The sequence below is a fragment of the Botryllus schlosseri genome, chromosome 1, assembly GCF_051294905.1.
Source record: "Botryllus schlosseri isolate E-star chromosome 1, Bs_hap1, whole genome shotgun sequence".
Lineage (NCBI taxonomy): Eukaryota > Metazoa > Chordata > Ascidiacea > Stolidobranchia > Styelidae > Botryllus > Botryllus schlosseri.
In genome coordinates, this window is record NC_137236.1 from 34466629 (window position 1) to 34491992 (window position 25364).

Sequence of the window (25364 nt, forward strand, 5' to 3'; positions counted from 1 at the left end):
TTTTCAGCCATTTCGTCACGAATCGTTAATTTCGACGTCTTAATGGATTGACATTGACAATTAAAATGATAGGGTCGATATAACTCCTTTGACGAAAAAGTCTTCCGACCCCTGTCTTAAACGAGCCGAAAACTATCTTTCACAAGGACTACATCGTTATGCAGCATTTTTCTGCCGTCAGGAGATGTCCAAAGTCATGATATAATATTTTCTAATCTAAGCCGAACACCAAATTTTTCAAACCCTGATTTCGACTGTTATCAAAGCCAATTTAAACCCACATTCGATAACAAGACAACAAATGAGTAAATAAAAAGCTGATTATATCCGATATTATCAGAATGCTATTTGCAACCTAATTCAGCTTTACAAACATCGTAAATCCAAATGCAGATCCCTTACTGGGAGTTACCCTTGAAAGTAGCTTGGATCAGACTCCACAATTAGTCAGTCTGATAGTGGCGTTATCATACTGGTCCGTATCAACTGAATCCACATATTATAGAAGTGACATTTCTGATACTAATAGCAAGGAATGTCTGACAACCTTTTAACCGAAGAACGCGGTAGCTGAAGTGAGGACGTCATTCAACATGCCGATAAATGGCGGTCGGAATTGGCAGATACTAATGTCACTCTGTAGCAGTGGTTCCCAACCTTTTTGGATGTCGGAGTACTTAAGAAGCCGCATGAAAACACTCGAGCAGGCTACTTATAACAAAAATTTAAAGGTAACTATAGCCTACCTCTGGATCTCACCATCCAGCTAATTCAAAACCGTGCACAACTGCAAATAGACTTCTATAGATTCTTGATCGGTAATGTTAGCATTGATATGCGCAGATTAGCGAGTGCTATGCATTGAAATAAACTGAAAATGCATATCATTGCTACAACATAGTATTATGTCGTTATGTGATAGTTCTTCGTACATTCCAGTACTTGATGTACAAGTTTGCGGGTGGTTATACGCTGAGTAATATTGAGCTTATTGCAATTTGTACTTGTCTGACGGGTATTCACTATTCATCCATGCCTTTGACGCTAGTGTTCAAGAATTCTCTTTCCCGGATTTCTGGGGCGGCCTTGGACATGCGCATGCGGCTCCGAGATCCGCGGTTGGGTGGTAATCACTGCTCTGGAGGCGTATACCGACAGGCACATGATTGGACTATATTCCTAAAACTGAATGAAGAGCTTCATGGAGGTACAGAACTTTAATATACAATTGAATGGTGTATTCATATTAAAATAAATCGTAATATTTCGGCTGACACTCGTCAATCGTCATAGGTAATCGTCAGAGACTAGTAGAGAATTGAAGATAATACTGCATATCTACTTATTGCTGACGATTGCCCATGGCGAGTGTCAGCCGAAAATATTTGGGTTCAATTCAATATTAATATACTATGCAACTCAATGACAATCTCACTGTGAAACTGTGCTATTCAGATGACTAGTCATGTCAGGTTATATTGGTGACTGGGCTTATTGTGAACGCGACTGACCCTACTGTGAACGCGAGTGAACTTATTGTGAACGCAGCGATCTGAGCGTCGCGTTACGTACAATATGGATAGCGCGCAATGCGCACACGATGAAGAGCTAACCTCTAACGCAGTGGTTCCCATTTTTTTTCCAAAATAAACGTATCAAAAATGCGCAGGTTTGAAATAAAGCAGTTTGGGTAGAACGAGCTGCACACTGATGTTGAGAAATGTTTGCTTTACCTTTATTGCTTTTGTAATCTTGCGCAATTTTAGACAGCGACAGCGGTAGCGGCAGTGATCAATGTCATGGATACTGGATTATCTGCTTCGGTAAAGTTACATTTCGCTAAGGAATATCTGGAATATCTATATAACACTCCCATACATTGTGTAACTACTTTTGGTCCGCGTAAATTTAGAAAAAATATGACGAAACTTCGCTCTCGCGCGAGATACGTAATACTGCGTTTGATTATTTGAGACGTCCGAGTTGCGTCACTCTATTGTCATAACTGTCACACGATTGCAACACGTATCAGAACATTAAATATTTCTGTTGTGGTATAAGCCTGACAATTCTAGCAAAATTCAGGAGAAACAAGGTGCTCGACCATTATGATTTCAATTTTTCAATAATAGTCGAATCATTTCTCTAGTTCTATCGCTCTCTTTTTCTCTGTTAGTGCACTGCATGTATATGTATAATCGTATATATTACTACTTCGTCCACGAAGCCAAGAAAGCTGCTGTAGAGCATCGGTAGATAAACTTTACTAAACTATAATGGGATGACGAAGTCAGTTGATTTCGCAGATTCTCCATTGAATGGCAAAGAACAGGCTGCAGTTCGAGTGGCGAAAGATTGCTCAAGAAATCCAAGCGAATCCCGAGATTTCACAAGCAGGACCGCTGGACGACTCGAATATATACGTTTGGCAAGCCATATTGCGCGGACCATCGGAAACACCGTACGAGGGAGGGAGATTTCATCTGAGAATTGAATTTCCAACGGAATATCCATTCAAGCCTCCGAAAATCAAATTCGAAACCAAGATTTTCCATCCAAACATAAGTCAAAGGGGTACCGTCTGTGTCGACATCCTCGCCAATGAGTGGTCGCCAGCTTTGACTTTGGTAAAGGTGCTGGTGTCGATTTCATCATTGCTAGCTTCACCGAATCCGGACGATCCAATGGATGCCGAAAGCGCCAAGATGTACCAAGACGACTACATTCGTTATCAGAAGACGGCACGAAATTGGACGGATACGTATGCCAAATGAATCCATGGATGTTCTTTTCGGGAGTACGAATCACGCGAAGCGCTGAAAAATTCGCACACTGAGCCGATGTTGAGCGCATACATAAGCTGATCTGTTTATTGCATGCCTATGTCATTTTAGCATCCGTTATTTAATACCGCGGTCAATCGCGTACTTTTGATGTTTTTTTAACATGAAGTTAAATCATTCTCATCGTGTATATATTTAACATCAAATGTGTCTATATTGTTTAAATAGTAGAATGTTCCATCGCATAAAATATGATGTTATACATACCACGTGCATACCACGAATAGATCATAGTCGATTCAGGATCCATTCATAATTTGGGAAGGACTGTCAGATATGGCGATGGGGACTAAAGTCTTTAAACAACGGCGCAATATCGTGGGTTCATGGGGACGTATTGAGTATTGACGACGTCACGGTGAACATGTAAATGCGTCTAGACTAGATTGTTCCAGAACCATCATGATGACGTGCAAAGTTCTTAGCAATATAGGCTCAACGTAATTAACGCATTCATCTCGTGACCTGACCTTACAAAGCGCAATATTGCGAAATCGCAGCCGCACGCAACGTGGAATGTTGATTGTTGCTAGAGAGTATGTAGCTCATCGGCGCCGACGGCCGTTGGGAGAAATACACATGTTATTGAAATTTAGGCTCTAGCGCCATCACACGTATTCATTTCAAAACGACATCCACCGTATCCCACTGGATAGCACACTGGTCTCGCAATCGCGACTCGACTCTCGCCGGCGGCCTAATGCGTAACCCACCAGCCACCGGTGAGCCAAATTGTTGCCAACAAACGGTCGTTTAGAACTTCAGACTAACGATCCGTTGTGGCAAACTCGATACGGGCAAAGTAAAGTGATGAGAAAGAGCTCTGCTGAATCAATACTAGTAAGCTTTCGGAGTTACCGGACTTCGATGTGATATATCGACTTTTCATTCAGTGTACAATGTACATGCCTGCTCTTTACATTGGCTATAGTCAGTTTGGCGACTCTATCAGCTAATCCAGTCAGCTATTTACCGTTAATATTTCATACTTTACCAAATCACCCCACCCCACCACCCCGTTTCTTAAATTGCATCGCCATTCTTGTGATAGACCTGTATTGAATCGAATAAATTTATCAAGAAAGGGATATTAGTTCTGTATCAATCATCACGTCGTGATTGTTTAGTTTACAATAATCGGCTGGTTTCCTTTCAGTAGTTCTTGAAGAGTCAACTTTTCCGGACGGTGTTCCCGAATCCTGACGATGCCGTGATATTGATGCTGATGCCGGCGATTATCATGTGGGTGGATGGATAACGATCTGATTACGCGGTTATATCCTCACTTGCCAAAACCGCGACATATTGCCTTTTACCCTTACAGCAACTTGCGTCCCGCGAAGAATTACTTGAGTGCCTGACTGGAATCGCTGGCCGTTTTGCCTGATATATCAGGTGAGCAGCGATGATTTTTCAAGGTAAAGTAATTTAATAAAAAATGATAAAGAAATAAAACATAGTGTGAGCACAGGACACCGATTCCATACAGGCTTGAGTGGTGTTCGGTCAACGCAATGGGTCTCGAATTTAAATGAGTATGGTGTGTCTCCACTATGGTCGCGTGGGCTAAGTGAATGCTAGAAAACACTATAATTAATTAAACATTCGTATGCTGACTTGGAACAAAATATTTGTGATAAATTTATTCCCTTTGTCTTAGTCGTAATCTGGCGCTAGCCCTGCGCTGTGAGGAACAGGCCTACAAAAGATTATACTGTAAACACCAGCGTTGGAATTTGGTTTACTAGTATGAAGTCGCGAATTGGGTTAATTTGAAGGCCGGGGACCTTTCGAGTCAGAAGTGCTACAGCAGTGCAACCACATATATTTGAATTGTATTTTCGTGTAGACTAAGTAATCCACGTAACCTGCACAGTGCACATAATACTTCCGCATTGACGTTTTCGCTACTGTGCTCTACTACTTTTCCGTACATTAATAAACTCAGTGCGCACTTTTTCGCCATCTCGGAGTATCATCAACTTGTTCCCAACAGTAACTAGAGAGAAACTTTAGAGCAGATAGTTATAACGTGGCCTATGAGATGCCAGATCAAAAGAACGCAACTGGTTGTTTAGGCATCCTATCTGGTCATTACATCGCATTGGGTCTTGCATATCGCATGTACATTCTGTGAATGTCTTGGGCAGATGGGAATATAATCCGACTATTATTGAATATTCAATAGAAATATTCCTTACTAAAAATCTAAAAATTTGTTTAAATGTGCTGGATGACACAAATATTTTTCAATCTAATCGGAATTGCTTCGCGGGCCGGATGCGGTCCGCGGGCCATATGTTTGACACCTTTGATCTAGCCGGAGTAGATGCCTACCGTGTATTTCAGCGGTTCCCAAACTTTTTTCGACACGCCCCCCGTGATGATAGTGGAAAATTTCGCGTTCCTCTCATCGCCGCTATATTCATTTATACCTACTTACTTACAAACAAGAATGTTTGCGATCCCAACGCATAGATTGACCATACCCTTTATAAATGCTATGCGGTTATGACGATTAAGATACCTCTCAAACATGACATTATAGGACTATACACGGGGTGATAATTATCAGCTGGAGGTAAATCGCGCGGAGCGAGAAAATATTTATAGTCGAATGATTTGTGAAAATTATTCATGTTCAATGATAACACGTATCATAGCAATTCTGGTGTCAACTACCATTTATTTCCTGACTTGGGCTTGGCTCAGGTGTACCTGACCAGAAGTTAAATAAGAAACCCATAGCGTGTAGCCCCGTTCTATACCACTTCGATTTAAATCCTCAATTTCTAAGATCCAAATGCATGTTACAATGACACATCGCATGACCTTATAAGGAAATATTTTATTTCTTCATAGAGTTGTCTTATCACACGTTCAGCACAGATGCTTCACAGACAGTCAGATCATAAAAGCATCAGCTAACACCTACACGCGCAATCACCAGTTACTCCTAATTCAGAGAATATTCTGACTGGTATACAAGGTCCGGTTTCAGTTACAATCAAGCTTCGGTGTATGTATGGTACGACGCGGCCATGACATTTAAAATCATACTATAATTCGGATTATTGCCGTTGTTCAAACTTGGAAGTTTCAGCACATATTGAATTCATACAGAGTTCAAGAAACTTCATTTCTCTTAGGCGGCTTCGCCTCCCCCATCAGATGCTGTCAAGCTCTCAAGGAGGCGCCCCGCAGTTTGACAACTACCTACCTTTACGTACTGTTTTATGTCCTAGGTTTCGAACAATTTGGTGCAAGAAAATGGCAACTGATATAGATGCGTATGCAATTGCCCTACGTGTTCAGTTCAGTTCGGGTTATTTTTGATAATTTTATTGTTTCATAAACACCACAAGACAAGATAGGCCTACAGTGAAAAGATAGGATGATGTCGAAACGACTTGGAGTAGTCTTTGAAAACAGACACCCACCCGGGCTTAGGCGATGTAAAGAGGATCGAGGCATGCGCTGTTGCACACTGAATGAAGAGTGAAAGAAAATAATATAAAAAAACAAGCGAAGAAATGAGGTGGCGTGTGACGGAAGGCGAGATCAATATGTCAGGTCGCTTTCCGGTAAACTTGCTGGCTGACTAGCATTTATTCAGTAGAAAATGCTTGTATTTCGACTTGAATGAGGACAACTGGACATGCTCGATGACTGTCGGATTCGGATAGCCGGCGAGATACTGTTCAACAATTCAGGTCCACCATATTTGATAGAACGATGAGCTTTCCTGTCCACCATATGACAGTTGGGCGAGGAGGACGCGCGGATGATGTACATGTGCACTTTTGATTCCGAGGTAAAGAAATCATTGACATTTTCAGGGGCAGTTACAGCAATGGATCCGATACATAAACTTGGCAAACTAGTTACGCAAGTCTTTTACTCAAAATATGTAAATCGCTCACACGTACCAGACCACTTAAAACTAAAAGAAAACTCATTTGGTGCGGATGCACACGATTCCAAATCGCATTTCTTCCCGAGCTGCATATTTTTTTTTGCGTATTTTTCATTTTTATTTTTCGGGAGGGGGTACCGACTACCCATAACAATATGGAAAGAAATTAAGTGACACTGAATGGCTCGAAGCGCGAAGAAAAATTCAAGTTGAATAAATCTGCCCATAATACTTTACTATACATTAATTTTCGAAAGCAAGTCATTTTAAAAATTACGTCGCGGGCCACTTAAAACCTTCTCGGCTCGCGGACCACGGGCTGGCCACCCCTGGCCCAGGGTTGCCAGATCGGCCCTTTTGGGGCGACATTTGCTAAATTTGACCCTTTTTAGAGGCAGTTGGCTCCAAAAAAATTTCTTTGGCCCCTTGGCGAATTGTTTTCAATATTTAGCCCTTTTTGAAAGCAGTTAGCATGTAGTGTCAAACTAGCTATCTTTGGTGAAAAATCCAAAAAATTAAACATGTAAGTTGGATGCGTTTCAAATTTTTCCTAAAATTTCAAAAAATTTTATCATTAAAATTTTCATAGTTTTATTTTACGATTTTATATTCAGTTGTAAAAGGCTTGAAATATTAGCAGGTATTGAAGTTGAATTCGGTATCCCACAATACTATCAACAGTTGTAGTGGATTTGGGGTCCAACAGTATCAACAATATAGATCTGGAATTCCCGCTGATTGACAAAAGGTCTCTATGGCAGGAGTCACCAACACGCGGCCCGCGACCTGCTGATTTCATATTTCGGAAGAACGCTTAAGCAATACTAAATAGATTACGTACAGGCGCGTAGGGGGGTTTCGGGGGTCGAAATCGCTTCTTTTTCAAACTCGAATCACTGTCCGTTTGAAATGTCCGTTCCATCTCCAATATTCAGTTGCAATTCAGTACCGTAATTCGTATTATCAGTGTTGTGTGCCGCCAATTATCGAGAATCGACTCTGCACAACAGCATGCGATCTCCAGCTGAGATTGTCATTGATTGCTGCTATCGTCGCTGACGCCTGAAGTATCGCATCTGCAACAGGCCCCGCATGCTTTGGCTCCTATCTCTCCATGGTTTTGAAGCAATGTTTATACGTGTATAGCAGAGTTGGAGTAATTGTAATTTGTAATTGAGCTGAATGTATTTCATTACATTTCTTCATGAAATTGTAATTGTAATTGAAGCATTTTCATTTTGTGTAATTGTTATTGTAATTATAATTATATCAAATTTTTGCCTAATTACAATTTCAGTTATAGTACATTGTTATTGAGACCTGACAAGCACAACACAAAATAATTGACGCTTCTTCGTTTTGCGATCAACAGCCAACCAGTGTTCATCGTGACACTAATAACTGTTTCCCATCAACATGTATACACTTTCCATTACCATTTACACTTTCGGAAACTGCCATACAACTTTACAAACGAAACTGGGACAGATTTCACATGCATATCACAATGCGAAACTGCAGCAAGAAGTCCGCCGCAACCTTTACTACTGCCAAATGTCGATTTGTACCTCAATGTAGCCTACATCGCCACGCTGACGCAATAGCTAAGATCAAGAACAATGGATTACTCGTATGTACCTGGCTTTAAACTATGGCATTATCTTTAGCAATAAAAATTTGGTCGAGTAAATAACAATCTCCCGTCATCATAGAGTAGCTATTTCGTAATGTGGTTTTAAAATACGTAGGAACCAGTGCTGAGCGGATATTGCTTTCTGAGAATCCGAATCCGTCCGACGGCTCGAGTCTCTACGGAACTATCCGTCCGAATCCGAACAATATCAAGCAAAAATTCATAGGAATTCGAATATTGTCGTCCAGAATCCGAAAATACCGAATCGAATAACTTGTTCGAAGAATCCTGCTGAGCTGCGAGTAGTTTATAGGTTAGGGTTAGCTGATATATATTTGCTTGAACCTTTTACAGAACAACTCTAGACTGTCGCCAGTCTTATCAGAACATGTTTACTGTTGGAGTTTGGTTGTCGAGCTGAAACTTTTTTCTTTTGGCATTAAATCACGTCACGTCTGGTCAGAACTATCCAATGATATCCGACGCAGAAGTTACAGCTATCCGAAAATATCCGGAACAAAGTTTGCAATAGAATCCGAATCCGTCCGATGCTCATCACGGGTAGGAACACGACGCCGTCCATATGTTTGATTTCGAAATACCCATGGTTCGCATCACGCTTTGCTCGGGGAATAGTCATAGACCGCAAAGTTATCTTTTTGTTTTTTTCTTGTTACGTCGTATAAAAGGCTAATATTGTAGAGGACGGTATGATCGATTGATTGGGTCTCTATTACCATTTTAATGGCACTATTCATTTATTCTCAAGCGTTGTTTTAGCGACTGTGGTGGCCGGTGCATGTATAGGGCGGTGGCGTGACCTGTCTTTAATATTTGCGTAGCTCAGGATCAGAGTTGGATCAATTACAATATTTTAATTCAATTACAATTGCAATCACAATTACTTCCTTGCATGTTTCAATTACATTACAATTACAATTACCCAATGCTAAAAATATCAAGTTGCAATTACAATTACAATTACTGTTAAATATGTAATTAATTACTATTATAATTACAATTACAATTACTTTTAAACAGGTAATTGATTCAGTAAAGAGGTGTTCTTTGACAACCGTAGCGACGTGATTAGCAACAATCTCAAGCTATTCATGTTTCATTCCTGATATGTAGAATACCCTTTAATTAAAAAAACTCGAACGTATTCGACCTATTCCTAACCATGAGTACTAAAAAGTACAAGCACAGAAAAAAGTTTCAAAGCGACTGTTAAGAACCAAAGGTTTGAGCGACTAACAGCGAATAGGCTACAGGACAGTAAATGAAATGTAATCAAACGATTAGGCTACTCAAAGCTGAGTCAGGATAATGAAATGTAATTGGTGAGGCATCAGCCATAAGGATGATACCGATAAGGCGCGTGAAATTAAAATAAATGCAAAAGGAGAGAACCTCCTGATAACTGAGAATTACAATATTTTGGTTCGCATTTACATTTTCACTTGCTCGGAAACTGTTAGATTGCATTTGATGAACATTAGGGTGCGAAAAGTTTCTGGTCCCAGTAAATTTGGCCAAGATTGGAGGTAAGATTGGGATACATTTCTACAAATGCGTGATGAAGTTTGATGAAGCCTTGGTTCGAAACTTGATTTTTTTTTTGCTATTGTTGCAACAAGCCTCGGTACTGGTCAGAGATTAAGAAAACTTTGACCATGATGTAGGAAATGGTTCAGCACAGGTTTCAGAAGAGTTTATTTGCTGTTCATCCATTTTTGAAATACTCAGATTTAGTTTAGCCCACTGGTTCTCTAACTTTTTTAGACACGCCCGCCTTTATGACATTGAATATTTCGTGCCCCCCTTATCGCCATAGCACACAATGAAACCAGAAAGTTAGCAATCTTTACATATAGTTTGATGGTATGGAAGGCTATGACTGTTGATGAGAGAATTCTCCAATACGAAATTCAGACTATACACCGAGCAATAACCATAAAACGGAGGTTAATCGTGCCAAGCGCGGAAAAGATTTCAGTACATTGGAGCGTCGCGCCCCGCTCAGATGCTTTCACGCCGCCTAAGGGGGCACGCCCCCAGTTTGAGAACCACTGGTTTAGTCTATATTGTAATTCACAAAGTTTTATGTTGCTACTGAAGTATGGGAAACAGTTTAGCGTGACTGAATTATCTAGTTATAACGCTGCACGCATATAACACCGATGTAAATAGGCTAATTATTGCATGTGGTGACTGTTCACTAAGGCCTTAAGGCCCCTCATCGTCATCCTGGTTCGTACTGGATTTTCACTGGTGCGACGAATAAATGATTGATAAAATGATTATTTTATGCTGTGATTGTCAGGTTTCCATGAAAATGTAATTGAGATTGTAATTGAGCAAAATTTTGATCAAATTACAATTACAATTACAATTACAATTACATGAAAAATGTAATAAATTACATTCAACTCAATTACAAATTACAATTGATCCAACTCTGCTCGGGATTAATAAGTTTGATTATATGAATGTTTTGACATTTCCTGGTACAGTTTGTTGATTTCCTCGTTTGTTATGCAATGAATACTTACACCCCCCTTCACGATTTCACAATTGTATCACTGACCCGTCGGTAATAAGGTGACCCGCCACGTGATTATCACTTACACACTTGCAGTATTTAAACTTTATATTGAGTACTATAGTAAATGCCCAAGAAAAATGATGAAAAAAAAAACTAATTGAATTGATACCTTATCTGAAAAGACACGAGGTCATAATGCAATGGCTGAACTGTCGCTGAGCTAGGGATTTAGATGCACATGATTGTAATTGTAACGGCTGGGGCGCAGTATGATCGGGAATCTCGTCGCATTTTTCCAGCCGCTAAAACAGGACTGGAAACGCAGCTTCGAAGTGCGTTGTCATTGGTATTCGATTTTCTGTCAACGATATCAATACTACAATAATGCTGCCTTCGGCATTGACTAGAATTTTCGTATATGCATTATTATTAGATGCAGCCTTTCGAAAACGTTCTTGCATAATCCACGATATATTGCGCAATATTTACAAACATTGTTATTGTGCAACGCAAGCTCAGTGTGCGTTGTTGTCAATACAATTGCATTTGTTTCGTATTCGTGGCGTCACTGAATAGCAACAGAAATTTGTTATGCCTGATCTGATGATTAGTAACCATGCTTATTGAGAATAAAGCGGTTTCAAGCGGATGTTATATTCTGACCACACTACACAAGACAAAACCGTGTCTCAAATCGAGCAAGAACTAGAGTTGTGTGAGTGAATGATCAGTAATCCATTGGCTGAATCTACTTGAGCCTTCAAACAATACTCTGCTGGTTAAACCTCGAGGTTAAACCTCGAACATACCGGTTGTGTCTGCTCTGAAGCTCTGATAGATCTGGATTGCTATTGCTCGTACCCGCTAGCGTGTACTGGCTCATTCGAGAGAAATATCTGTACGACACAATACCTGGGTATTCCCCATTTTACGTCAAACTGCATCGGCATTCGGCATATATAAACGCCTTGCTTCTGATATCGACACACGTTACAGCTGAAAGTCAACAGTCGGTCGAAACGAGAGAGGTTGCTATTTTATGGCGAAGAATCGACTGCAGTTCGAGTGTCGAAAGATCGCTCAAGAAATACAAGCCAATCCCGAGATTTTACAAGCAGGGCCGCTGGACGACTCGAACATCTACGTTTGGCAAGCAATATTGCGCGGACCATCAGAAACACCATACGAGGGCGGAAGATTCCATCTTAGAGTCGAATTTCCAACTGAATATCCATTCAAGCCCCCCAAAATTAAGTTCGAAACCAAAATTTTCCATCCGAATATAAGTCGAAGGGGTACAGTCTGCGTTGATATACTCGCCAACGAGTGGTCGCCAGCTTTGACTTTGGTCAAGGTGCTGGTGTCGATTTCATCATTGCTAGCTTCACCGAATCCAGACGACCCAATGGATGCAGAAAGCGCTCGATTGTACCAAGAGGATTTCGCGCATTATCAGACAATGGCGAGGAATTGGACGGATACGTATGCCAGATGAACACTGCGACACAGTTACCAGGAATACGACTGAAGCAAAGAGACCTGGTTTGCGAATCAAGCGCATCATATCAACATCAAGATACACACGAATCAACTAGTTTGTTATCGCCCGCCTGCAGTATTTCAGGCTGTGTCACCATTTACCGCTGCCCAAAATTATTTGTATGCATATTCTCGTTTATCCTTATGTCGAATTATTATTGCTGTGCTTACTTAGAAATTTTTTTTATCAACCCTGTGCACATGCTAAGTCATGCAATAAAGATTCAATACATTTCTCTAATACAATCGACATCGAAAACTTCATTTTACTGAGGGAGTGGTTCGGTATAACCAGGTGAGGTCTGATGGATTCAACTAAAGGAATCCTTACCATTAATTCCTACGGACATCGTTTGCCATGGAACGAAATTTGATATTCCCTGTTTCCGTTAGTCACGTAAGGCAACTTTACTTCGTAATATAGAAGGGATCACGAAAATGCTGAAACGGTATGACTATCAGGGTTGTAACCAAGTCACAAGGCTCCGAGTCACAAGTCAATCTCACTTTTATACTTTTGACTCGAGTCAAGTCGAGTCATTTTCAATTCCCACCGAGTCAAGTCCGAGTCCAAGTCAGCGAACAGAGGATCGAGTCCGAGTCATGGTATTATGACTCGAGTCCGAGTCCAAGTCATTGTGTTGACTGCTCAGTTTCCAGTTAAAGTCTTCCTAAACCCACTTTTTTAACTCTGTTTGGTGATATTGAATGGTTCGCATTTATAATATATCAATTTTCCTCACTTTTAGCAGTTTCTGGTCGCATTTTCAAGCACCAGTACCAACAAACGAAATCCCAATAGTGTGTTGGCTTCGAAATTACAATGAAATGTCGGTCTTCGCCGTCTGAATCTCGAGTCAATGACTTGGTTCGAGCCATGCGCACTGACACTAGTCCAAGTCGAGTCAATACACAGATTGACTCGAGTCGAGTCGAGTCATTTCCGTATTTTGAGAAAATGACTCGAGTCGAGTCGAGTCATCCGAAAATCGTGACTCGAGTCTGACTCGAGTCGAGTCATGACTCGAGTCATTACAACCCTGATGACTATACTCGTGGGAATCACGCCTGGGTTTGCATCAGGGCTGTAGAGTCGGAGTCGGTGGAGTCGGAGTTTGGCTAATTTTCGCTTGATGGAGTCGGAGTCGGGAAAACTGTAGTGGCTGGAGTCGGAGTCGGAGTCGTGGAAAAATACTGACTGGAGTCGGAGTCGGAGTTTTGGAAAATTACCCTGACTTCGACTCCGACTCCGACTCCAGCTTCTTTATCATGAAAACAATTGCTTTCAAAGGTATCTTTAAATTACTAATAATAACAATATCATGATTTGTATGTACCATCAATCACTGTTATTAGTAACGATACTACCACACCGTGCCCCTCAGGACAAATGTAGCACGTGAGAAGATTTTGTGTGGCTGCGAGGTAATTATCGAAATTAGATATAACATCAGGTAAATTTGCAAGGCCAAGAAAATTTGATTAGCCTGACCGCGAAATTTCATGATGATGACTAAAACATCGGTTTCGACGCACTGGGGTAACCAGTGGCCAGCCCCATTCATCACAGATCTTCGTATATGACGATAAAGTTTTCGTAGCAGATTTATTTGACTTGAAATTTTTCTTAGCACGTCGCATGATTTGTTGTCACGTTTCTTGCATTTAGTATTGGAACCCCTACTGGAAATTATAAATACGCGTAATTTACAGAATTGAGTCCAACTATACTCGAAATTAGGAGATGACGTGTCGTCCAACATGCGACTTCGCTTGTGCGCTCGAAGCGAGATCGTCGGCGATGAAACATTTGCACAAAATGACTGAGGCATGTTCACCAAAACCGTCGATATTGCTATGTCTAAAACGCCAAATAATCCTGTCCTTGCCAAATGAGCCAATCACAGAGGCGACCCCCAATATATGCAAGTAAAATATTTATCGATCGAATTCATTCATTACCTTTGAAAAGATTTCGTGCTTCGCGCGACCAGGGCATGACTGCACACTGCACAGTTGCACACGGAGTTGTCATGACATAATTGGTATCAATTTTGAAGCGTACTCATATAAGTCTTGTTTTCAATGTTACCTAATTCGGTTCGTTCCTATCGGACGACTAGAAAAAGGTTATCAACATTCAAGTTGCCCGCGCAATGGTTTGTAAATCTCATGTGGCCCTTTGGCCGAAAAGGTTGGCCACCGCTGACATAGATAGAATTGGACATTATTGGCAAATTACAATTCAGTTGCATAGAGGAACAAAGAAGCAATATGCATTTTCCCGATGCAGTCACAAATGGATGCAATTTTTGGAATTATACCATGATATTGTGACAGAGCAAATATATCCTCTGGTTGTAAAATTGATGTAAATATAGCCAAACGCTCCTTCCCACTTGACAAAATTAACAATATTTGAGGTGTAGCTTAGCTGCTTGGGTCGAACAAATGATTAAGAAAGACAGCAAGTCCTAGTCCTTGATTACTTGACTTTAGTGCATGTGGAGTGTAGACTAGACATATGCTATTTGACTACTTCCTACGATTCGTTTATGACCAATGTCTATTAGTGGTGAGAGTGAGTGTGCTTGTTATCAGTACAGTGTGTAATGAGAAAATTAGTAATATGCATCCCTGTATATTAGATGCTGACTCATACATAAGAGCAACACTTCGATTTTTTTATCTACATTTTAATTATACAGGATAGGACATATGTCGTATTTCAATGATTCATACATTTAGGTCAGGGGTTCTCAACCCGCGGTCCGCGGGCCGCATGCGGCCCACAGACGATTCTTTTGCGGCCCGCGACATCTTTCAATATAATCACTACTGGCCCCGTATTGTTATGGAAGACCGATGTGTCACATTTGTCGAAGAACAGTTGTTGTAACAAAGCCTAGAAGCTTGAAATGATAGCACGATAGTTTCATCTGGAGTTATAGCCTACATATCAAACGTTGCTAGCTTGGTTTCAAGCCCAGCAATCCATATTTTGAATCATTTTTAAGGGGGTAAGGTACTGCTAGACACACAAAATTTTCAAATTGCGATATTTCCTGAACAGTCAGTCCTAGATTCTCAAAAATTGGTATGTGAACTATTTATACTCAACTTTATACACTGTAAAAATTTTAGCATTTTACAAAAATTCCTTGGGCCCGAATTGGGGGGGAGATTGGTGAATCGGACGGTTAGCACGGGGAAACGCCTGTCTCTTCGATGGATGCCGAGATATCCTAAAAAATGCTTCATAAAGTGTCCTAAGGCCTCTAAGCACCTGCTGAAACGCTTGAAACTTCCGATTTTTCGAAAATTTTTACGAAATATGTGTTTGGTACTGGTACGGTGCCGAATTTTCGATTTTTTTTCATAAAATTCAGATCATAAGTAGCAAAGTAAGTAAACTAAAACTCTTATAGAAGAAACAATAGTTTCAGCAGGTATAACAGCCCTACTGCTTGTACTGAGCCAAGTTTGATCAGAATTGAAGGTCTTCTGATATCAAAATTCGCTTTCCCCGTGACACCATATTAACAAAAACTAGAAATAGGAGAAAATCAACTTTGAAAATTGAAAAATATTTTATTGAAAAAGTAGAGCAGGTATTTGAAATCTGTTGCTTTTAAATGGTACAGGCATGCTTTATTCAGTACATAGCCAAATTTTAAGACAATTGAATGTGCCTAAATGCAAAATCAGTCATAAAAAGTATGAGTGATTTGATGATTTTTTACTCAAAACTGCTATCCCAGATTCGAAAAATTTACAGACCTTGAATTGGACATCAGTTAGATGTTGTAAAGATGAAACAACATATCAAGAATACTGCGATATTGTCAAAATACCGATTGCAGGTAGTGTGAGTGGAGATACTTCACCCATATTTCACGCGTGATCTTTCAAACATAGAATTTTTAGCATCAATTTCATCATGACACTCCAATACTAATTAGAGTTGCATAACCCTTAGCATTCTGCATTTGCAAGGTCATGCAATTTGAAAAAAGCTCAATACTTGCAAGGTCCTTGAAGTCGGGTTTGACTATTTGATACATTTTGGATGTCAGCGGATACTTGCGGATTGGATCGGTAGCATCTTCAAGTTTTACTTTCAAATAAAAGCACCTCCTTTCATCACAATTGCCGTGCATCGGTTCTTCTGGAGTTGAGCTGTTGGGCATCAGTATTGCCCACACTTCCTCGATGCTTCCTGTGCATCTGGTGCACCATTTACGATGGCATTATCATAATACTGGCTCCATTTTGGTGTTGATCTGGTGATGACAATGCTTTTTGTCTTCCTGTTCAACATCATCTCTTTTGATGAGGTGAACCGACGAAAAATTTCTTTCTTGCAGCACGACACTCCGATGCTAATCTCTGTGGCAAAGCCTTGCTGGATATTTTGCCAATAGCCCCTGCCTGTTGAACCACAGTCCGGGCAAGTCACAATACATTGAATAACTGCATCATGCATGACTTGCTAGGAAAAAGGTTTCCTCTGAATTCCATCTACCACCATCAGACTTCAACGCAGATAAAAGTTCCAAACTTTTCTTGAATGACTTTATCATAATATTTTCTCCTATTCTGGTCAAATGCCTGTGTTGTTGTTTTCTTTGTCCCGCCCATTGTAAAATCACAACTAACTATCAGTTTTCCCACAAAATAATTCAAAAATCGGCCACCGACAACAGGATAGCTAATCAGTAATCACAGTGTCTTGTGACTGTGCTTTACAACTGCTTTGGCTGCCAAAGAATGTTATGATATTCATGCTTGAGTGATTACAGATATGGCTCTTTTTAATAACTGTTCAAAGTATAAGGATGTGGTCTTTAGTGACAATTTTGAGCTGGTTAAAAATATGGGGGGTGTGTGGATATGGAATTTTTACGAAAATGAGAGATTTTAAATGGAATTTTAACCTACTTATAGCTTGAAATCATGCAAGATGATTACATTTTTGGAAAGAGCTAGTCTCATACTTTGTAATTCTGCAATAAAAAAATTATGAAAAATTTTGATGATCTGGGAGTACCTTACCCCCTTAAAATTGCCGACGACATGACAGACGCATTGTTCAAAATTGCTTGGAATATCGCTAAACCCAAGAATCTGCTAAAGAACGTATGACTTCAATAAAACTTTAACGTACTGTGCGAATATTCGCTGTTTCCGGAACTTAGCAGCAAGTCTTACATCACCTGACAAATTTCGAAGCTTCAGTTGTCTGATTCAACAGTCACCAGAAGAGTAACAACGATATCAATCGATCTTTTATCGCATGTTCTATAACACGTTGCCACGTAGACTACTTTAGCCTAGCATTGGACCTATCCATCGATGCACACAGTGCACACACATTGCATAGCTAATTATCCAGGGGCTTTTTATCAGAGTGAGCATGGGCATATTTCCAGAGGAAATGCTGACGGGGAAACGTGGGAAGGGGACCAGTACATCAATTTGACAAAGCTGACTTCTGTAACTATTGGTGTAGGGTTCCATCCATGGAAGGAAAGGAGGAGAGTTGATTGATTTGCTCAGAAATGACCCCCAACGTCTCAATTCTTCTCATTTCACTGAGAGCTCAAAGTGATAATGACCTCAGTAACGAAAAAGTCACCGTAATTTTATACTTGCTCGCTCACGCATTGAAACAGAGAGTTCGGTTCTCTGGTGGTGGAAGGGTTTGAAGGGTGCATATACTATACCGACGTGGCAACGAATGGAATGTACGCTCCATGAAGGGATTTACTTGCGCCACTAGAAGATCGATATTCTCACAAAAAAAAAAACAGCAACTGCAAACTTACGAACGCTCTCCAATAATGCTTTAGAATGCATAAAAATGTACTAAATTCCCGAATAAGACTGATAAATAGGCCTAAATTTAATAGTAGCCCACAAATACATGGTGATAATGTTCTGCGGCCCGCAGCGTCTTTTAGTGTGAAAATGCGGCCCGTTATAAGAGGGAAGTTGAGAACCCCTGATTTAGGTTATTAGAGAGTCCATGTTATAAAAACTGATAAAATATGAATAACGGAAGGATATTTAAAAAGGAAATCTTTTATGCATAGTGAATAATTCGAGCTGTGCCACAATGAAACAATTTTGCATGCCATCGTTTATCATAGGTTTTGGCTATATGATAGTCATTTAACCGTCACTGTGACATATAATTTTCGAAGTAAATTGGTAATACTGTTGGAGTCGGGGTTGGAGTCAGAGTCGGAGTCGGAGTCGGTAGTTTTAAAGACTCGGGAGTCGGAGTCGGAGCCGGAGTCGGAGTCGGTAAGTTTGAAGATTCAGGAGTCGGAGTCGGAGTCGGAGTCGGTCCATTGAAAACGCGTGGAGTCGGAGTCGGTGTTGGAGTCGGTAGTAAAATTTACCGACTCCACAGCCCTGGTTTGCATCACCGGTGGTGGTGTTTCAGGAGGAGGAACCTATTGCTCTCTTGCAGGCCACGCTGTCAACCTTGTTATTCTTGTGACAGATTTACTAATTATCATGAGTGCCGTGCGTCACCACAGGAAACAGTGCACGATACTAACACAATGGCGTATGACCCGCTTGTCATATCCTGCTACCCTGCAACATATGTAGTGCAGCCTTGTCTTATAAGATAATTTTCGGTAGGGTTACCATATCATGGAATGGGGAATGGCGGACACATCAGGATCAGAAAAGTTGGTTGATTAAATCTGAAAACCACCGGTTCGCTTTTTTTTGCTGTAAAATTTGGTGAGTTGACTAAAAAAAGGTCATCACTTTCGTTCGACTCCCGATTTGCACACTTTTTACTTGAATTTAGTGGTTTTGACTAAACAAAGGGTCGTCACTTTCGATCGAACCACAAATTTCCCGCCCGAACGTCGGTATTTGCTATTTAGCGTCATTTATGCCCATTTTCACTCGAATCTGCCCATTATGTTAGCTGAGAAGCTGTAAAGGAGGAATAATTGCCAAAAAGGAGGGCATTTAGGCGTCCTCGGAAGACATTTTCGAAAACCTCAAAAAGGAGGACAAATCCCCCTAAAGGAAGACGTATGGTAACGCTAATATTGGGTCACACATAGGGGATGTCAAAAATTCAGATTAAATATTTTTAAATTCAAGACGAATATCCGACCATTCAAATCCCAGTCTAAATCTTCACATAGTTTGTTATCAGATGAAAATCAAAACCTATATTTGGTAACAGCCAAGTCGGTCAAAGAGATTATGGTAATGGTTATTCTCGAGCTCTTATTTAAAAACTAATACGAATTTACTAGTCCTATACACACCAATTCTATTGGAGCCCAGGTAAATACTAATATTCCATAAATATATGTCCATTAGGGCTGTTCAAAAAAAACTTTTTTTCCTGAATCTTGGTGGTTACGTGATTCAATCGTTAGGTTGCCTTAAAAAACGACGCACGCCAAATTTTTACTCATTCCAACCAATAATCGCTGATTTCGGACAGTTTGAAAATTTTGAATTCACCCAAAGATGCAAAATCAATTTTTTGTCAGATTTTACTGTTAACCTCATGAAATCGTTGCGCTGTCTTCAAAGACGATGCAAAACTAATTTGACTCAATTCCAACCAGTAGAAGCGGAGCTATTTGAGTTTTTCTTCGATAATTCGGGGATCATCCTATATCTGTGGATAACCCAAGAATTATCATCGAAAAACTCAAATAACTCCGCCTCTACTGGTTGGAATTGAGTCAAATTTGTTTTCCATCGTCTTTGAAGACAGCGCAACAATTTCATGGGGTTGACAAAAAAATTTGACAAAAAATTTTTTTTGCATCTATTGGTAAATTCAAAATTTTCAAACTGTACGAAATCAGCGATTATTGGTTGGAATAGATTAAAATTTGGTGTGCGTCGTTTTTAAGGCAACCTAACGATTTAATCACGTAACCCTCAAGATTCAGGAAAAAAAGCTATTTTTGAACAGCCCTAATGTTCATATTCCATGTCGCAGTCATCTCAAAGAGCCCCTCGTAGAGTAGCGCAAATATCGCTCCTACAAAACGAATGAAATGCACCATATCTGGTAATGGTAATCTCCTTCATAATCATGCATAATATCTATCTGCTCAGTTATATAATTGCAACTGTTTCGTACCTAAAAGCCTGATAAAGTGGAAAATGAACGAAATAAGTATAAGAATTGATGGTTGTGCAACGAGATGTTTACCGAAATCAGAAATTTGCATTCGAGCTCCGACATATACTTTATTTCAAAGTAACTGCTTTCCCAGATTTCCGCCGATGCATTGGTTAAGGTATACCAAGCAATAATGCAAGATAAGTCGCTGCACAAGCATATAGAAACTATAAAGGCTGTCAGATTCGTTTTGACATCATCACTACCGGCACCCTGCTATACCTGTACCGGTTTCTTTTATGTTTATTAACATTTAACAATTGCTGCTTGTACTTCTGCCGGTCAACTGCGTTTGCTATCAAGCTACAGTACTGAAATGGTTTCATATCATTCTAACTGCAATGAAGAAACAATTAAAGACGCCAAAACAGGCAAATACCTGGGCAAACTACAGCGGAATGATCGGTAACTGCTGACTGCTACGATCTCTCTCGCTACTTAATTGCGTAGTTGAGCAACCTTGTTGCAGTCGGCATACGTCGTTAGTGTACTTGTACATGATTTGTCGCGTCGTGAGCCCAGTGTGCATCGGGCTTCATGCATATATACCGGCCGTGTTTACTAATGCAGACGGTGGCTGCTTGCACTCTCTTGTTTAAGATTGGGTCTCTGGGCGAGCGCAGTGTCTTGGTATTGGCGTCTTTTGCTCGTCCTATGTGTTGTTATGGATAGCCAGTAACGGCTATTGGGGTGGGCGAGGTGGGCGGTCGCCCGCCCCCCCCCCCCCTGGTCGAAGCCCCCCCCCCCCCCCCCCTCTTCGGTTTATGCGCTTTTTTTCAGGGAAAATAGCGAATAAACATGGAAATCCGTGTACCAAGCAAGAATATGATTCCGTACAGATGTGTCAATCATCATCAAATCTCTGCATTTGTTAGAAAAGTCCCGTATCCCTATAATCATAACGTCTCCGCATGCTGTAGAATGACTTAGTTTTGATGTAGTCTATCCTTGCACACATGCAATGATAGATATGGCCGAATCCAGCATCCGGCCAAACCTTGACGCGGTGAAAGATAGGTAATTCTAACAGATGCTAAAGGGGTGTCTGGGGGACGGAGCCCCCCATAAGTTACGGTTAGACACTCATAGGCCCCCCCCGGTAAGTCTCCCCCCCCCCGTTCATAGGGCCACCACTGTGGATAGCACTTACTCAAACCTTGCACACATGCAATAATAGATATGGCCGAATCCGGCATCCGGCCACACCTTGACGCGGTGAAAGATAGGTAATTCTAACAGATGCTAAAGGGGGGTAAAGTATTAGAAACTTGAGTGAAATAAACTGTGGAGAAATAGTCAGGGATATCTTGCAATCACTCTCATACTTATGGGCAGGCCGTGTTATTTTTGACATATGCCAAAAATACTAAAAATGGCTTATTTTTAGCATTTTTCAGATTTTCTTATTGGCAGTCTTGGCATCGTTCGGACCTTTCATATCAAACGAAAGTCACAAAATGTGCAGTATACACTTTTTCATCAAACAGCGAGAGTAAAAGTGTGTATGTTCAATTTTTCATTGAGGAAAATATATTCATATTACCCGACGGGACAGAGTCTATTTGAGATTGCACCCTATGCTGATATTTTCATTAACAAGTTAAAGGCAAATCGAATTATATATATGCATTGAGCTAAATGCAGCATGGGTCGCGCGTGTCGGCTACATGAGGTAAAAAAATGCACGAGCGGTGACAAAAGGCCTAGTCATTGATCTACATTTAAAAATAAGGGCTCTCATTGACGGATTCCAAAATATGCTAATTACCAACTAGAACCCTGTTGTTGCGGGTAAAGATCATCTTTTTCCTAATCGCTCGATATCATCTATACTTCCTGGGTTGATCAATTCACAGTAGGCTATATCGTAACTCCAGATTTCAGTATTCGACTTTTTGTTCTCGACCCAAGGATGTTCAATTTGTTCATTCGCATTACATAGATCCCTTGGGCGGTAAACCGCGGCCTTCCGAAAGGTTCAGAGAGCTCAATTTAGGAATTTAGTGTCACACTCTTGTTCTTTCGCTTCATGCAAACTCATTTCAATCCTTGTTGATATTTATATCTAAAACTTTCATAACAATATATATTTACGAAAAGCCTTTATTTTTGGCATTTTGAAAATTTTATTTTTGGCAGTTTTGGGATTTGGTTCTTGAAATGCCGAAAACGGTACGACCTGCTTATGGGGAAACCAGATTACAAGGTTGCTGTCACGAAACCGCTGTTTTATCGATACACATTCCCCGCATGGCGACATAACATCAGTTTGAATCACGACCAATTCCTTAAAATATCACGGCGGTAATCGAACCGGTGATAAATAGGTTCTCCGAAATGCAACTTTGTTATCGTGGTTGGGATTTTTTACCACTTTCTCTGTTTATGCTAATATTTTATTCTGTAACTCGTGCCACCGACAGACCTACAATGCCGAAAGAAAATAAATTCTGGTCTCTTTTTAGAATTTGTGACAGGCCCACCAGAATAAATTCGTCACTTATATCACACATGGACATTGGACATAGAAGACTTGTTCGGTACAGCATGATCGTAAGTTCAACAAAATGCACATGTTTGATTTTATCCATGATAGGCAGGAGCTAGGAGGACGAGCTGTAAAGCAGTGTTTGGATGACTCGAGTCATGACTTGACTCGAGTCAGACTCGAGTCACCTTTTTCGTATGACTTGACTTGACTCGAGTCACTTTGCTAAAATGACTTGACTTGACTTGACTCGGCGTGTCAGAAATGTGGATTGACTCGTGACTCGAAGCAAAATTCACGAGTCAATTTCAAGTCATCAAGTAATCGGTGTTGATAAAAGTCACCGTATCTTGGATATGTTCGGATTGTTCGCAAAACGCTGGTGTAACCCGTGAGAGCAACGAATCATTCAATGATCGTGTGCTTCATTGAGCCTCCATTGTTTTCTCACAAATAAATTGACCGCAAACGAAGTGATCGAAGCCTAACAGCCTACGTTGTCGTAAACTAGTAGTAAAGTAAGAAAATAGAAAAATGTCTATTTCTGTTCTCTGTACTGACCTCAACCAAAACTCTTGTTTCATTGAAACTGAATTCGAATATAGTTTATATAGTCCACAACAATCAATCAAACAAGCAATCGTAATATAAGCCACAGTTCCATCAATTATTTTAACTGCTCAATATATAATGTACACAAAATGTACAATGTTGTACACAAGACACAATGAACAAATAGAAAGATCGCCAAGTACGGTCGGTCGATCAATGTAATATACAGCTCGGCCTAGTGGCCGATGTGACAGTGTTAGACTCTCTATTTTTCCGTCTTTCTTTTAAGCCAGGGGCGGGCAACTTCTCGAGTCGGCGGGCCGGATATAGGAAAATTAAGTACTTGGCGGGCCGGATTGCTGAATAGATACAATATTCGCCCATTTATCCACATTCCACATATACAAGGAATAAATCGCATTTAATGAATACATTTTAACGACAGTAATGTCACTTCAAAGTCATTTCTCGCCGATAATGACGAAGACAATGTGGATTTGAGAATAGCATTGTCATACAGGCGCCGCCATGTCTGCTTCTATCTGATCAATCAACACACGGTGCAATCCTCAATTAAGATTTCAAGGAGTTTGATAACCCCGGTACCCCTAATTTACCAACACATATATTCGTTAGGGTTGAGTAGGTGACGAGATAGCATCGTTGTTCAACTGTGTGGCCTGAGAAATCTCGATAATGAATTCATGCGGTCCGCGACCTCTACGAAATTTGAAAAGTGGCCCGCGACCCGTTTTGAGTTGACGACCCCTGGTATAAGCAGTGTTTTCGTCTTACAAAAGCCTAGAAGTCTGCCGTGCTACAAGTCTGCGGTTACAGAATGAAAAATAAGAAATATCAGCCTGGTGTAATTGACCATTGTAGTCGACAAACACCATGATTACCACAAACGACATTAGGGTTGAATACATCGCAAATGCCGATAATGCAAGTCTTCTCGCTTCGACGAAATTACGCATAAGCTCCACTCTAGCACGCTGCGCATATACGTATATAATATCATGCACTATGCAGTCACTAAAATTTGACGTTGTAATCAAGTAGTGGGAAATCTCGGCAGGCTAGGGCCGCGGGCCACATTATCATGTAAAACGGAAAACTGTCCGCGGGCCGGACAAAATCCCTTCGCGGGCCGGATCCGGCCCGCGGGCCGTATGTTGCCCACCCCTGTTTTAAGCGCTATACTGCCGAGACTCTCGTGTCGATTGGGGAGGGGATTTACCAAGTAGAGGCCCCTATACACTCTCTCGCGAGTTTCCTTTCTCACACTTTACGTAATACTGCGTTTAATTGTTTAACTATTTCGTAAAGTTACGTTGCTCCATTGGCATAACCGACATCTTTTGAACTCCCTATACTTGATTGCACCATGATTGCAACACATATCACAACATTTAAGCATCTGTTGCGGTATAAACCGGGTCATTCCGCCAAAATACAGGAGAAATCAGGCACTTATCTAGCATTATACGGGAATATTTACAAGTTACTCTTGGAGGTACAGAGCAACAATGTATAAAATTGAATAATATATCCATATTGAAATAAACCCGAATATTTTCAGCTGACACTTGTCAGAAAAAATCGTCAGCAACGATCGTAGAGAACTGAAAAATTAGTAGTGACTGACGGATACCTCTGACTG

General features: G+C 40.6%; 3 protein-coding genes across 9 annotated transcripts in view; 2 read left to right on the forward strand and 1 right to left on the reverse strand.

Moving 5' to 3' along the window:
- Positions 1-25364, forward strand: part of LOC145435743 (armadillo repeat-containing protein 1-like) — a 391422-nt gene that overhangs the window by 159778 nt on the left and 206280 nt on the right. The gene's annotated exons all lie outside the window — the stretch shown is intronic.
- Positions 1684-12725, forward strand: LOC145435954 (ubiquitin-conjugating enzyme E2 D2B-like). Of its 4 annotated transcripts, none has more exons than XM_080313256.1 (3): positions 1684-1823; positions 2307-4085; positions 4168-12725. In XM_080313256.1, exon 2 carries the CDS (start codon positions 2319-2321, stop codon positions 2772-2774), a length of 456 nt encoding a protein of 151 aa, XP_080169382.1. In that variant the 5' UTR covers positions 1684-1823; positions 2307-2318; the 3' UTR covers positions 2775-4085; positions 4168-12725. The 4 variants fall into 4 exon arrangements, with proteins under 4 accessions (XP_080169382.1, XP_080169369.1, XP_080169362.1 ...); XM_080313243.1 differs by lacking the exon at positions 1684-1823 and adding an exon at positions 1986-2095; XM_080313251.1 differs by lacking the exon at positions 1684-1823 and adding an exon at positions 2114-2252.
- LOC145435598 (uncharacterized) overlaps positions 13419-25364 on the reverse strand; it is a 260078-nt gene continuing 248132 nt past the window's right edge. The window contains exon 2 of the transcript XR_013913907.1: positions 13419-13531. The gene's annotated coding sequence lies outside the window, so the exon portion shown is untranslated. The remainder of the gene's footprint in view (positions 13532-25364) is intronic.

Excerpts from the sequence above, each read along its gene's own strand:
- LOC145435954 (XM_080313256.1), top strand. The coding sequence starts at position 2,319 with ATGGCAAAGAACAGGCTGCAGTTCGAGTGGCGAAAGATTGCTCAAGAA.